Source organism: Suncus etruscus, chromosome 7 (genome assembly GCF_024139225.1).
Source record: "Suncus etruscus isolate mSunEtr1 chromosome 7, mSunEtr1.pri.cur, whole genome shotgun sequence".
NCBI classification, from domain to species: Eukaryota; Metazoa; Chordata; class Mammalia; order Eulipotyphla; family Soricidae; genus Suncus; species Suncus etruscus.
The window spans coordinates 110,651,571-110,667,653 of record NC_064854.1 but is presented as its reverse complement, the minus strand read 5'-3'; the positions used below and the strand labels follow the sequence as shown (position 1 = coordinate 110,667,653).

General features: G+C 40.3%; 1 protein-coding gene and 1 long non-coding RNA gene across 2 annotated transcripts; both read right to left on the bottom strand.

Moving 5' to 3' along the window:
• Nucleotides 1-24: 24 nt before the first annotated feature.
• On the bottom strand, nt 25-693 carry LOC126013916 (uncharacterized). Its single transcript, XR_007497550.1, has 2 exons — nt 246-693; nt 25-125 (listed from the first exon to the last, which is right to left on the bottom strand). It is a non-coding gene; the product is annotated as an uncharacterized LOC126013916 (long non-coding RNA).
• Nucleotides 694-2,064: 1,371 nt separating this feature from the next.
• Nucleotides 2,065-14,912, bottom strand: PSMD6 (proteasome 26S subunit, non-ATPase 6). The gene is made up of 8 exons (XM_049777115.1): nt 14,697-14,912; nt 13,957-14,162; nt 11,120-11,265; nt 10,678-10,897; nt 10,470-10,578; nt 6,527-6,695; nt 2,438-2,515; nt 2,065-2,298 (listed from the first exon to the last, which is right to left on the bottom strand). Exons 1-8 carry the CDS (start codon nt 14,839-14,841, stop codon nt 2,202-2,204), a joined length of 1,170 nt encoding a protein of 389 aa, XP_049633072.1. The 5' UTR covers nt 14,842-14,912; the 3' UTR covers nt 2,065-2,201.
• Nucleotides 14,913-16,083: the final 1,171 nt, after the last annotated feature.

Sequence of the window (16,083 nt, the reverse complement as noted above, 5' to 3'; positions counted from 1 at the left end):
GGCATAATCTCACAAAAAGACTGATTTTCCCAACTTATTCCATGTTTGTTCAAGTTTTACCAAAACCAATGCTGAATTAAACTTTTCAGGGGCTGGAGAGGTGGCGCAAGCAGTAGGGCATTTGCCTTGCAAGCGCTAACCTAGGACAGACCAAGGTTCAATTCCCCAACATCCCATATGGTTCCCAAGCCAGCAGCGATTTCTGAGCTCACAGCCCTGAGCATCACCAGGTGTGGCCCAAAAACAAAAACAAAAATTTTTCAAATGGTTGAAATCATCTAACTTCACTGTTCACTCTTTCAGCAGCATACAAGGAAATACAGCCATTCCGTTTTTAAAATCAAATGCCATTTCCTTTTTAAAAATTTAGTCATCAAAGTTTAAGTCATCCTGTGTGTGGTTCTCGTCTTCCTTCCCTTTAGGATACCTCAAGAGAGCAGAGCAGGTACTCAGGACTCTCAAGGCAGCCATGGGGTGGGCAGAGGCTCCCATATCCCTGTGGAGATGAGCAGCTACTGCCTGAGTGGCCCCTACATCATGGGGTCTTTCGATATTTGGTCAGTGTGAAGTTCATTCTTTTCAACTCAGCTGTATGGGACCATACTTTTGAGGTTTTTTTTGGTTAGTTTTTGGGCTACACCCAGTGACACTCAGGGTTACTCCTGGCTGTGCGCTCAGAAATCACTTCTGGCTTTGGGGGACCATAGGGAATGCCGGGGATCGAACCAAGGTCCTCTGTCCTGTATCGGCCGCGTGCAAGGCTAAGGCCCTACTGCTGTGCTGTCACTCCAGCTCATGAGACCATTCTTGATTCATCTACTCACACTGCCCCATTCTAAACTTTTAGCAAATCTGGCAACCTCAGCAGTCAGTGGCATCACTATCTGGCACTCCTTTCAACCTGATGCCATAGGAAACTTTATAAAAGTAAGTCAAAGTGGGCCCGGAGAGATAGCACAGTGGCGTTTGCCTTGCAAGCAGCTGATACAGGACCAAAGGTGGTTGGTTCGAATCCCGGTGTCCCATATGGTCCCCTGTGCCTGCCAGGAGCTATTTCTGAGCAGACAGCCAGGAGTAACCCCTGAGCACCGCCGGGTGTGGACCAAAAACCAAAAAAAAAAAAAGTAAAAGTGAATTATTAATCTGTTAAAACCTGCAATGCCTTTCATCTCTATTCCTCTAGACTGTTCCTCCATTACTTAAATGTCACCTTACTAAAGAGGCCTTCCCTGATATTCCATAGGAAAACCATAGTAAGATACCTTATTTTACGCCCTTCACTAACCAATTTATATACTTCTTAGCACTTAACCCCAACTCACTGGAAGTATATTAATGACAACTTTGTTTTCTTACTATTATGTTTCTTGTCTGTTGAGGAAAAGATCCCCTTTACCAAAATAGATTTTCCATTAGGGGCAACCTACAATGATGCTGTTTCAGTTGTCTCTGAAACAACCAGATGAGCTGAACTCAGGAAAGTGCTCTACTGCTCTGATCTATCTCCTCAGCCTCTATGTAGGGTTTTTAATATCTATGTTTACGATGATAAATGTTCTAAGATTCTGGAATCCCAGGTTATGATAGTCTTCTACAAGGACTGGAGAGGGCTAGAACTGTAGGGAGCTTACCCCAGCATCTCCTATAGTCTCCCCTGAGCCCACCAGGAGTGATCCCTGAGCACAAAGCCGGGAGTAAGTCCAGAGCACCATTGGGTGTAGCCCCAGATATAAATTAATAAGTAAAAGAGGCAAGAAATAGTACAGGACGTACAGCATTTGCCTTGTGCACAGATACCCTGGGTTCAATCCCTGACACCACATATGGTCCTCTAATCACAGCCAGAAGTGATCCCTGATCGAAGAGCCATGAGAAAGCCTTAAATATCACCTGGTGTGGCTGAAATATTTTTAAAAAAAGGTAATCCTTATAGTTGTTTCTGAGCTATTACTCCCTTTTCTTTGTCTTTAGTGTACAAAGTAGAAGACACTGAGCATGCATCCAAAGTAAATTTTCAAGTCAGGATCTGAACCAGAGATGTTCAAATAACATGAAAAATATTCATTAGTAAGTCAAGCGGTATTTTAATATTACGGAGCCCATTTAAACTGAAAGAAAAACAACATACTTTATACAGTTGAGTTGAGCACATAGTGAAGTTATAAAAATTCCAAATTATGAAAATCCCTTTTTACATGGTTTTACATATTAATTACTCTGGAAAGTTTTTGAACTCTGTTTAGTAGTAGATCTCCTTTCTTGATAGTTTCTTGGTACTGCCAGTTCTTGCTATCAGGTCTATAAATAAATTCAAGGGAAAATGAATTATTTATCGGTCACATTACTCCATAACAATAGTTGACCTACTTTTAAAAGATACTAAGAGGACCCCCTTTATTCTGGACAATATCACAAAAGATATACAAACATTGAATACCTGTTAGTTTCCACTATTTCATTCACTTTATCTATTTTGCAATGTAGTCTCCCAGCAGCAATAAATCTGGAGAGTTCCCTAATTGAGAAAAGGGGGGAAAGTCTTAATCATTCTCTTGTAAATTATTCTTACAGTAATATCAACTACACAAAATACACAACTCGGTTGTCTTTAAGGTAACGTCATTTTACCTCCAGCTTAAACTACAGAATATGTTGAGAATAATTGAGAAGATCTCTGAAACTTTCAGGATTACCCCCCAAAATTAAGTAATCTATCAGAATAACTATGACCACAGATGGAATATAGGCATCAAAAAGAAAACCATTTATAGCAAGTCTTCAGATATAGACATGTGCATAAAAACTTTAAGGAGTTAAAAACATAATGAAAATGAGCTACCAGGTCTGGAGAAAGAATAAATTATTCCCATTTTCCTTCCATTTTACCTTCAAAGAAAAGGCTAACTTCAGGATTTCCAAATTACCTTTGAGATACTAATTCCCTACAATGAATTAAACTCATGTTTGCAAAGATACGTTAATAATGAGAAATATGATTATGTCATGACCCAAACCTTGATTATAACAGTCATTGATCACATTTATATATGTATGTATGTATACATACACCCACAAACATACAAAAACATACTTTCAAAAACCAAAAACAAGCATCAGTTGTGAAACTACATCAAGGATAGTGTACTGCACCACAGTAGAAAAAATTAAATGATGAGAAATATTTAAAGGGGGTTGGAAAAATAAACCTACCTGTATTAAAATCCAATTCCAAATTAAAATAATTTACTAAATTATGCTTTTGATGATTTAAAGGCAGGGGCTACAAAATGGTAGGGACTTATTTAACATGCTTAATTTCTATATTTTATCAAAACAGATTTGATCTAATTGCCACAAAGTCCATTCCTTTGAAAAAAGAAATCCAAGTTATGCTATTGACTTTATGTAAAAATTTTACAAAGCACTGTTTCTAATCTCACGTTTGTTTTCCAAGTACTATTTAAATAGCTGCACCTCCAAACTAAACCCATTTTGCAATTCCAAAATCTATTTAACTATCACCAATCTTACAAGGCTTATCCAAATCTATAATATCAAGGGGTTAAAAAGGCTAAAGAATCTTGATGATCTAGTTGAGGAATAAGAAAGGACCAAGCAACAAGACTAATTAAAAAAAAAAAAAGCACTGAACTTGAAACCATTTCCAGACAGCCCTCAGTTGAGGTTGGGTCCTACGGTTCCAATTCAGGAGCTCCAATTCAGGAGCGTAAGTGGTGACACTCAAAGCTGACACTTTTAACTGTTTCTTTCCATTCTTAATATATCAGTCTAGATCAGGAATTCCCATGCCTGCCCTATTAGCAAATTCCAAACCAATTTCCCTTTCCTTTTGTTCAGATTTAAGATACTGTTGAATCTATTACCATTCAGATTTACTCTGAAAGGTGAACTTCAGGCTTACTTTGAAAGGTGAACTTCCCCATCCCCTCATGCACATGCCATCCAGTACTATTAAAAACATACATATTTTTGGAAAGCCCCTTTTCCATTAGTTCCTATTAAAATACTAAATAGGAATGACAGCCATTCTCAATTCCCAGAAAAGCCTGCTACAGATTTATCTGTAATATCTGAATATTTCTATCAAATACTTTGTATGTTTTGGTTGTTTTTGTTTGTTTGTTTTTGGGCCACACCCATTGAGGCTTAAGGGTTACAAAAATTGATCTTGGCTTGGGGGACCATATGGGATGCCGGGGGATCGAACCCAGGTTCATCCTGGGTCAGCTGTGTGCAAGGCAAATGACCTACTGCTGTCCTATTGCTCTGGCCCCAATTGAACTTAAGTCCCATTTGATACTCTTTCTCACCTCCCTACTTACTAAAAATTACTAAAAATATGCATACTAAAATTTTACAATTAAAAATTCTTCAGCTTCCCTAACTCATGCCATTTCTGTAAGCTTACAGCACGGTTCTTTATACACAACAGATATCTAGTAATGATTAAAATACAACTGTTCTGAATGAGCAGAATGTGAAAATCAGATGACAAGTTTGCCAAAACCTACTAAGATATTTGAAAAGCCTATAACTAGGATCTCTAAATGTAATAAATCTTAAACAGTAGTAGTATTCATCAAAATACTGTACTATGTCTTCAAAATCTTCATGAGTCTAAGAAAGTGGAGAATGATGTAGATTACCTTTCAAATTTATTAAGCTCATTGTCAAGGAATCATTTCATTAAAAACAAGCATTATTGGCAGAAAAAAATTCCATTCAAGTCTGGTATCAGATATTTTCAAAAGGACCTTTATACAGCATAACTAGAGCTTGGTGGTACCTTTGTCAAGAGCTGGTTTTACAATGTACCCTGCCTTTAAATTCGAATGCCCTTCAAAAAACTTAAAAGATTACTACAGTGGTCTAAATGGCGCTTTCCTGCTTCAGTGCACCTAACCCACTTCACATAGTTGCCAAATACAGCTTTATCATTCCTTATCGATTAAGAAACTTAGGACAGCTCAAACCCTGATGAAGGTCACCTAGCTATTTGGTAGGAGAACTGGGACAATAGCAGGCCAAAGCCTATGTCTGATAAATTGCTCTATAGCAAACAATTGCTATCATTAACTCATTAAAACACAGCCTTCCATACCAGAAATCAACCTTATCAGACTTGAATTTCAGACTACACCACTTCCAAAAAGTAAAGTAAAAAAGAAAAATAAAAACAACTTAAGAAAGCCAGACTTTTAAAAACATACCAAAGTAATTATCACTGCCATTTTTTCCTTTAATAAGAAGATTTTTACAACTGCTCCTTTGAGTTTTGAGTTACACTAAAGTCCAGTGTTTTTTTTTTTTCCTGAATGTAACTATTACCTCAAAACAAACCCATAAACATTAACATATTTTAAATTGTTTAGGGATGATATGTACTGGTGTCTAATACTTAACTCTGAAGTGGTTGAAAAATATGAACACATGTGATAAAGGCAAATGCAAAAATTTTTATAGTATTTTTCATCACATTTGGAAAGGAAACACTGGAAAGAGATGCCTTATTAAAATGATATACAGATTTTGTGTGTGTGTGTGTGTGTGTGTGTGTGGTTTTTGGGTCACACCCGGCAGTACTCGGGGGTTATTCCTGGCTCCAGGCTCAGAAATTGCTCCTGGCAGGCACGGGGGACCATATGGGGCACTGGGATTCAAACTGATTACCTCCTGCATGAAAGGCAAACGCCCCACCTCCATGCGGCCCAGATTTTTTTTTTTTTTTTTTGGTTTGGGGCTGTACTTGGTGGCACTCAGGGGTTACTCCTGGCTCTGCGCTCAGAAATCTTTCCTGGCAGGCTTGGGGGACCACCTGGAATATTGGGATTAAACCCAGGTCTGTTCCGCATCGACTACATGCAAGGCAAATGCACTATCACTGCTATCGCTCCAGCCCCAAAATGCAGATTTATTATTATTACTACATAAGCCTAACCTTTCACTATAAGCTGACCAAAACTATAACAACATATCAAAAATATTACAAAGTCTACTTCCCAGTTCAATTTGCATTATCCATTTTATGAAGTCTCTATAACATCTCCAAGTCTGACAGACAATGAATAATGTAAGAAAACATAAAACCAGGTCAGCCCTTCTGCTCCAAATTCTTCAATGGCTTCCCACAGCTCCTACTCAAGCTCAGTGCAAAGGTCCCTACAAGTGTGTGCCTGCCTCCCCCACAAACAGAACCATGCTTCAGCCTCAGGCTTCTTTCTGTTCCATGTTATCTTACTAAGAGTCATGACTAGGAGTAATATGGTCCACAAAGGAAGAAAAGAGCACTACCTTTATTTAACAACTGATCTAATGACCTTTCATAAAATCACCCTCCCTACAGCTCAAGTTTCCCCTACTATTAACAGATGGAACATCAGGAAAGCAAAGATGATAAATTAGAAAATATTGTAGTTTTACATAAATAATTTATAATTGAAAGCAGCAAACTGAAAATGTAGAAGTCCACAAAATATAAGGCAGCTTTAAGAAATGTTACACTTACTGATCAATGAATTCCACACCAACACCAAACGCCTCTGCCATGTAGCCAAGGGTTAATGACCTATATGATTCCAGCAACTGACTATATGCATGAATTCTCATTTCTCTGACATAGTATCGGTAATGAGGAGCAAAAAGCCAGTCCTTTTTCATTTCCTGTTCCACAATCGCTGCAATGAATAAGATGACAAATCATGAGTCTTCTTTTCAGATAAACACAACCCAAAACAGAATTAAAAATCTTTGGGGGAGGAGTTAGACCACACTCAACAGGGTTCAAGGGTTACTCCTGGCTCTGTGTTCAGAAATTCCTCCTGGCAGGCTTGGGGGCCACGTAGGATGCTGGGGATGGAACCTGGGTCTGTCCTGGGTCATCCACATAACAAAGTAAATGCCCTACCACTGTGTGCTATCACGCCAGCCCCAGAATCAAGAATTTTGATCTAGGTATCAGAATAAAAATTGTTTTTTGTTCTATAAAGGACTCTAACAAAATGGATAAAGATTAATTAAACGATAAAATGCATAGAGGTCATCACTCTGTAACCCATACAAGTACAAATTATTTTACACAAAAGTTGCTGTATCATTACTTCATTACACAAGATCCTTGCTGTCACCGGAAAAAAAAATGTTTTGGATATAAAAATAAACAAGATGATTGGAGAGATAGCACAGTGGCGTTTGCCTTGCAAGCAGCCGATCCAGGACCAAAGGTGGTTGGTTCGAATCCTGGTGTCCCATATGGTCCCCTGTGCCTGCCAGGAGCTATTTCTGAGCAGACAGCCAGGAGAAACCCCTGAGCACCGCCGGGTGTGGCCCAAAAACCAAACCAAAACAAAACAAAACAAAAAAAACAACAACAAAAACAAAAACCCAAGATGGGGCCGGAGTGATAGCACAACTGTAGGGCTTTTGCCTTGCATGCGGCTGACCCAGGACAGACCTGGGTTCAGTCTCAAGAGTCCCATATGGTCCCCCAAGCCAGGAAGGATTTCTGAGCGCATAGCCAGGAGTAACCCCTGAGGGTCAGTGGGCATGGCCCCCCTAAATAAAAAGAAAAAAAGAAAAATAAACAAGATATCCAGAGCAAATCCTTTTGTAAATAAAATAAAATGGACATGACAGAGTGACTAGAAGGCCATATACTAGACTGGATAGAAAAACCTGAGGAACCACACAAAGGCGGGAAGCAAGGCAGGATGAGCTTCGTGAAGTTACTTCACCTGCAGGAAGGACAGACTCAGAAGGCAGCCCCCCCCCCCCCCGCGCGGGGCAGTGGAAAGTGAGTAGATTTGTGAAATTAGTTTTCTATGCTTCTATCTGTGGATACAAATGTCCCTGAACACACACTAAAACCATAGGAAGAAAAGCTACTTCTAGAGAAAAGATACTAACAACCACAGGCAAGAAAGCCTTCCTCACAAGACAATGAAAACCTCTCATTCACATCCTCGGGCTTTTGTGTTGTTTTGCTTGTTAAAGTGAATATAAACACTGAAAAGTAAGGACACATATTTTTTAAAACATTTGACTTTTAAAAACACTATCTCTGCACATTTTATGAGTGAATCTATACACTGATTTGATACGATAGGATGGAAGAAAAAAAGCCTTAATTTCTAAAACTTGTTTGTATTTTTGGGCCACAATGACTGTGCCCAAGGCATACTTCTGGCTCTACACTCACGAATCACAACTAGTGGGGTTCCAGTAACCACATGGGGTGCCAGGGTTAGAATCTGGGTCAGCAGTGTGCAAGGCAAATAACCCTACCCAATGTACTAATGCTCTAGCCTTAAAATTCACAAGTTTTGGTTGTGAATTCTTAAAAACATACTATTTTCTTAAAAAGAAGTTTCTAAATCCTTTCATTGCTCAAATGAAGTATTTCATATTTAAGGTTTCTTTCTTTTGAAAAAATCCTTTAGGGTGTGGTGTGAGGGTATATTTTCCTTGGCTTTATGGGGCAGGGGGACACTGATCCCAGAAGAGCATTGAGTCACAGGCAGGGGGTGTGGTCAGGGGTCTGGGTGAGGATCATCAGGTGGGGGACAGAGGTACAAGGAACATGCCAGACCACCTGAGGCCAACCATCATACTGCTCTGGAGGACAACTATTCTCAAATAAATCTAGGGTTAGAATACTAGAAAAGCCAGTTATGTAAAACCCAATAAATCTTTAGTCTCACTGAAGCAGAGCATCGCTGATATAAGTAACATCGACCCATCAAAAGGAGATTTAAGTATCCTGCGTTGTCGTTAAAATATTTAGAAAATGGGCCGGAGAGATAGCACAGCGGCGTTTGCCTTGCAAGCAGCCGATCCAGGACCTAAGGTGGTTGCTTCGAATCCCGGTATCCCGTGCCTGCCAGGAGCTATTTCTGAGCAGACAGCCAGGAGTAACCCCTGAGCACCGCGGGATGTGGTCAAAAAAAAAAAAAAAAAAAAAAAATTAGAAAATGGGTAAGTAGCTCTGGAAATATAGTTTCATACAGAATTGTTGAAACAATGCTTGTAGGGGCCGAAGCGATGGCGCAGGAGTATGGTGTTTGCCTTGCACGCGGCTGACCCAGGACGGACCTGGGTTCCATCTCTGGCATCACATATGGTTCCCCAAGCCAGGAGCAATTTCTGAGTGCATAGCCAGGAGTAACCCCTGAGCATCACCGGGTGTGGCCCAAAAACAAAACAAAACAAAAACAAACAAACAAAAAACCCATCATTTGTAGCAATGGGGAGTATAGGAGGAGGCTAATGTTTTAAAGCATTAAAAGATTTCCAAAGCTATCAGTTTAATTACACAAGGAATGCATTTTCTCCCATCTTTTTCTTTCAAATTACTGATAAATAAGCCTAACTTTACAAACACTACATAGGAGAAGTGTTAGGTCAAAACCCACTCCGAAAATAGAAGAATCATTTGAAGACCCTCCCATTCCAATTCAAAAATACCATTTAACCAAAACCTGTTTCTAAAAATTGCAGTATAAATAAGAGGGCCTGTCAATACCAAGTTTAAGAAAAACATTTGTAAAGTTTTTAACATGTAAGTTCTTATATTATTGTGGTAATTGAGGTATGCTGGTCAGTAGGACATCAAATGGCCAGGAAAGAAAGAAGACAAGAATAAGCAAATTTTGGGGGTCAGAGATAGTATGGCCTTTGCCTTGGACGTGGCTGACCCAGGACGGACCTCAGTTCAATTCCTGGCATCCCATCTGGTCCCCCAAGCCAGGAGTGATTTCTAAACACATAGCCAGGAGTAACCCCTGAGCATGACTGACAAGGTGTGGCCCAACCTTCCCTTACAAAAAAAGAGTAAGAAATTTTTGTAGGCAAGATTACTGTAAACTTGCTTTGGAGAAACACAACTATTTTCAATAATCATTTCAATGTATAGCACTTAAAAATAATTTGAAAACCACTGCACATATTTAACTATTCCATAAAGGGTCTGTCTATTGCTAAATTCAAAGCTTAATTCATCTCAATTCAGTAAGAGATTCTGGACTCCCTTCACCTTCATCCTCCCCGCCAAGACACATAGCTTACTATTTTTCTTCCTTTTTTTAAAAACACAATGCTTTAAAATATGGAACCATTGATTTACCTCAAGGGACACATAAAAAACTCATCAGTATACTATCTCTCTAACAAATAATTTAAGTTAGTCACGACGAAGGACCTGCAGCTGTGTGCACATTGGGTTCTATTTGTCTTGGAGCCATATCCCGCAGTCATTAGGGATCACTCTTGGAAGGATCTCAGGGGAACAAATGGGGTATTGGGTACTGAACCTGGGTCAGCCGTGTGCAAAGCAAATAACAAACCTCTGTACTAACACTCCAGCCCCACGCAAAATGCTTTAGTATATGTGAAAAATCATGCACACAGATTCAGAAGACGAAAACTGATCACACAAAGAGCAGCTCTATCCTTACCTAATGACTGAAAGAAAACGGAATAGCGACACTCGTAGAGTGAAAAAAGATACTGTCGAACCGCTGGAAGACTGTGCAACACTTCAAGTATCTCAGCTCCTTTAATAACCTAGGGATTTAACGAAGTCAACACTTTAATGATTTTTGTATATTTAGGTCAGAAAAGCATTGCATAACCTTAAAAATAAGTTCTAAAGACTGTCATTACCTTTTCCCTGAGATCTGGTCTTTCTAAGGCAATCATGCTAACATAGACAGTGTATGTCACAAAGGTTTTATAATCCATAAGTTCATAGGATGTAAATGTCGATACTGTATCCAGGAAGAGTTCGGCTGCTTGTTTGAAATCTCGGATGGCCACACAATAGAGACCTTGATACACTTTCAGGCGGTTCCTCCTATCCCAGTCTCCTCCTTCTTCTATTAAGCTTTTATAAAAATGGCAAATAAAAAAAGAAATATCATAAGCTGGAAAACTTTTTGCTATTTTCAATGAACTTTTAACATAAGCCAAGAACATTTACAGAAAATATTCACTAGACTGCATTGATTACTTGACAAACGTTACTAAGATTTAAAGAAAAATATTTTTTTCCCACCACTTTATTTTACAACTAGAGAAAATATACACCCTCAATAATGTAAAGTACCTTTTGGCCTTTTCTGTATTTCTTGTGATGAGATCATTATCCATATAAAATAAACCAATCCTAAGGAGATAAAAGACAATATCCAGCCGGTGACCCAGGGCCACAGTTTTGTCATATGTCTTTCGAAAAGCTGTCAGAGCACCTTCCTATCAAGAGAGAAAGAGAAAAGGTGTGGAAAAGTTGAAAATTCTGAAAGCTTTCAGCTATCTTTTCTTAACAAGGGACAGGGACTTAGTAGAAGTTGAGAACAAATAAGACAGCCATGAGGTGAGAGTTGAAGCTGTGTGATAAACGGCAAAGGGGGTTGATATACTGTTTTCCACACACACACATTGTAAAATGCAACCTAAAATATTGTGAAATATTCTATTTTTTTAAAAAGTAAGTTAAAGTAAACCATGATTTATACTTGATGTCCTTTTAGCACATGCCTGAGTTTAAATAGCTACATAGCTCTTAAATTTATCAAAGGAACTGCGTGACATTAAGAGGCACATTGAAGAACTGAAGTGATAGCACAGCAGATAGGGTGTTTGCCTTACACACAGCCTATCTGGGTTTGATCCCCAGCATCTCATATTGTCCCCTGAGCGCCACTAAAGAATGACCAATGAGAGCAGAGCCAGGAATAACCACTGGGAGGGCCACTGGGTATGGCCCCCAAACAATCAAACAAACAAAAAAAGCGCAACATGGAGTTCTCAGATCTTGGTTCCCAAAAAGTGTCTACCCACCCTCACCCCATCCTCTTGGCAAAGAAGCCAGAGACCTTGGGAAAAATGGATGATTCCAAGTCTGGAGAGAAAACGAAAATCTTGTAAGAGAATACAAGAACAATGAGATTATATCAAAAGGAAAGTCATTCCTCTCCAATATATCTTCAATAAACTGAGAGCCTTTAATGATGATAATGCCTGATCAACAGTAAGTGTGAATAAAAATCTTTAAGAAGAAATTCTTTGTAGACATTTTTTTTTTAGATGTTGGGCCGCACCTGGTAATGATCAAGAGTTACTCCTGGCTTTATAACAGGAATTACCCCGAGTGTTCAAGGGACCTGAAGGGATGCTGAGGATTGAATCTGGATCAGCTATCTGCAAGGCAAGCATCCAAGCTGTTCTACTATCTCTCCAGTCCCCAGAGTATGTCTTAAAAGACAAGATATCAGAACAGTGCTAATTTACAATCCCCTGATGTTAATTTTCTGCCTCGAAATTCCTCACAACCTGCACAAAACTATTCTCATTTGTTTCCAAGAAAGTATTGTCTTTTAAACCAAACCACACACACAGAATCTAGAAAATGAACACACCTGGAAACTAAAATGATACTAAAATAGACAGGCATTTTGTCTTATATACAGCTAAACTGGGTTTGACCACAGCACTGTGTAAGGTTCCCAGGGTCTTACCAGGATAAGTCCTAAACACAAATCTGGGAGTACACCTGAGAAATGTTGGGGTGCAGCTCCAAAACAAAACCAAAACATATCAGAGGACCCACTACCAATTCTTTTCAGGTGCTTACAGAAAACTGAAGAAACAAGCACTCCCAAATAATTTTCATGAAACTAGCATCACCCTGAAACCAAAACCAGACAGAGATGCTGAAAAAAAAAGAAAACTTCAAACCAATATTCCCAATGAAAACAGATGCAAAGATCCTCAACAAAATCCTAGCAAATAGGATCCAACACCTGATCAAGAAGACCATACACCATGACCAAGTAGATTTCATTCCAGGGATGCAAGGATGGTTTAACATACGCAAATCAATCAACATAATAAGCCATATCAACAAAAGAAAAAATAAAAACCATATGATCATATCAATAGATGAAGGGAAAGCATTTCATAAGGCCCAATATTCATTCATGATAAAAAAAAAAAACAAAACTTGGGGCTGAAGAGAGCACAGCAGTGGGGCATTTGCCCTGCAAGCAGCCTATCCAAGACAGAAAATGGTTCGAATCCTGGCATACCATATAGTTCCCTGCGCCTTCCAGGAGCGATTTCTGAGCAAAGAGCCAAGAGTAATCTGAGCTCCTTCGGGTGTGACCCAAAACCAAAAAACCCTCCCAACAAGATGGCAGGGCCAGAGGGATAGCACAGCAGTAGGGCAATTGCCTTGTATGTGGCTGACTCAGGAAGGACCTGAGTTCTATCCCTAGTGTCCCATATGGTCCCCTGTGCCAGAAGCGATTTCTCAGCACAACGCCAGGAGCATTACCAGGTGTGGCCAAAAAAACAAAAATAAAATAAAATATAATAAAAAAGATGGGAATGGAAGGAACTTTTCTCAATACAGTTACGGTCATTTACCACAAACCCATAGCAAATATTATACACAAAAAATACTAAGAAACAAAATCTCTGTGTGTGTGCCTATGTCTGGAATTCACTGCACTTATGTTTGGAATGGGGATAAAATACACCTACGTACTGGTCGGGGACAAATACTAGAAACAATGAACCAAGACTTAACTCTTTTTCTCTATGCATTTTTTTAACTGATTCACTAGCTGAGATAAGCATGTTAGCTTTGGGCTGAGGGTTCATGTGAGATGACAGGGACAGAACCTAATGAGCAGTGTACATAACAAAGGTCCTACCCACTGTCCTACCTCTGATTTATTTTCAAAAGACTTGGGAGTGGAGGGTGGAGGTGAGGGGGTTTTGGCCACACCTGGAGGCTGCTCACGAGCTACTTCCAGTTTGGAGAATCCTGAGTCCCTTCAACCACGGTCTCTCACATACATGTAGATGGCCCACTGAGTGTGTTCTCTCCTTTGTCACATGAATTTCTGCCTGTATAGAGGGACACCCCTCTCCACTCACCTTGTCGCCTATTCGGCAGAGGTACTCGGCCTTGGCCATCATGGCATCCCGGATTTCGCTCTCCCCCAGGTTCTTCTCCGCATCTTCCAGCTCCTCGTCCAGACGTTTCAACTCCACTTCATTGGCCTTCTTCATCTTACTGAGCAGGTCCATATCCATCGACCAGTCCAGGGATTTGCACAGGGATTCATAATAAGGGGCCATGTCTGAAGAGCCAAACAAGAAGAGAGGTGACTCAGGATGGGGTGGGGGCCTCTTGCACCCCACCAAATCAGTGCTCACCTTCATCTCACCCCCACACACACACACACACAAAATCTCTTCCTCACCAGGCTCATACCCCCCACTACTACTGGGGAAGAAAATGTCTTGCTAGTAGTTTGCAATGCAGACAACCTCTCGGGCTAGTACAGGAGGGTGCTCCTGGCTCTGCCTGGGGGTGGGTAGCTGTAGTTTGCATGCCAGATCAAGGATGCATAGCTCTGCTGTTGCAACAGGTGTCTAGGGGTGCCTGTCATGGGGCTAGGCCTTCTCCCCTAAATTAGCAATAGGAGGGGACGGTCCCTGTCAAAGCTCAGCGGGTCTGAGTGCTGCGTGGCCAGACCCCGGGCTGGAGGAAGTCGTCCTTGGGGTGCCCGGAGCCTCCCGGGGTGCAGCCCCCCGCCGGCAGCTCCGGGCCACTGGACGAGATCCCTGGGCCTCCTAGGCCGCTGACTCGGCGCTCGCGAGTCAAGTCTCACTGTTATCGCGGACGGCCGCCATGAGCTCGTCGCGCACGGCCGCATCCCCACGGTGCTCGGGCAGGCTGAGCAGGAAGCGGAGCTGCGCGATACGCAAGTCGGGGTTCTTGGGGAGACCCTCCTCCTCCAGGTTCTCCAGCGGCATCGCGGCGGCGGCGGCGGGGAAAGCGGATGGAGGGAGATGGCGAGTCAGCAGCGCAGGATGGCAGCGGCGGAAGCGGATGCGGAAGTGGGAGGAGTCGAGGGCCGCACCACTTCGCCCCTCCAGAACGGCTTCCGGTGCTGCGGCTGCACCCCCCGAAGGCAGCGACCCCTGCTGGTCATGCTCGGTAATAATCTCCTTCGACCTGAGTGCTGGGCCCACCCGGCGTCTCGCAAGTCATGCACTACTGTCTGGCTCTGGGAGTCCCAGCGTTCCCGATGCTCCTGAATGAAGTTCCTTCCTGCTGTCCACTCCACCCATCTTCTCTTGAAGCTATTTCTCTTCTCACCGAGTCTGTTGATTGCTAGAAATGGACTCTCTTTTGGGAGATTTAAAAAGTAAGAAAAAAAAAAAAGTAAGAGTAAAAACATTAAAAATAAAAAATAGTCAAAATAAAAAAGTAGAAAAACAAGTAAAGTAACAAAAAAGTAAAAAAAATATATAAAGTAACAAAAATGTAAAAAATAGTAAAAGATAAAAAAGTAAAAGAACAAGTAACAAAACAGTAAAAAAATATATAAAGTAACAAAAATATAAAAAATAGTAAAAATAAAAAAGTAAAAAAACAAGTAAAGTAACAAAAAAGTAAAAAAATATAAAGTAACGAAAAAATTAAAAAATAATAAAGTAACAAAAAGTAACAAAAAATAAAATAACAAAAAAGTAAAAAAATAAAGTAAAAAACAAAACAAAACAGGTAACAAAAAAAAAAATGTAGTCCTGACTCTATGCCCGACTTTATGGGTATTGTCTCATGTTAATGGACATCAGACTGTACTAGGAGGCAGTACATTTAGCCATTTTTCAGATAAGAAAACTGATGCATAAAGAGATTAGGAAATATGACCAATCAAGGGCACATAATAGTGTCTGACTAAAACTCTCTGTAATTTCAAACCCTATATTCTCTGTTATTCTAATAAACATAGGCAGAATTCCAGTGTTAATGCAACATCGTGTGACTGCAGGTCTGTACTATCAGACCTTTGTTCATGCTGCTAGGAGTCTTCAGAATTGGTCGAGGAACAGACTTTCCCTAATTAAAAAAAACATTTCATTTGTTTCAACATGAATTATATGACGTTTTAAGGTTAAATTTATCAATAATTTCCTTTGTGGTCTTTGTAAGGCTTTTATTTTCATTGTAAAAACCTTCCCAACACTTGAGACCAGAGAGATAATACA

Bases quoted from the DNA above. Each gene is read 5' to 3' on its own strand.
- PSMD6 (XM_049777115.1), bottom strand. From the start codon at position 14,841: ATGCCGCTGGAGAACCTGGAGGAGGAGGGTCTCCCCAAGAACCCCGAC. The intron at 11,266-13,956 runs GTGAGTGGAGAG...CTCTCTTGATAG, and splicing joins TCTGCCGAATAGGCGACAAG to GAAGGTGCTCTGACAGCTTT. The intron at 2,299-2,437 runs GTATTCAATGTT...ATTTATTTATAG, and splicing joins GAAATAGTGGAAACTAACAG to ACCTGATAGCAAGAACTGGC.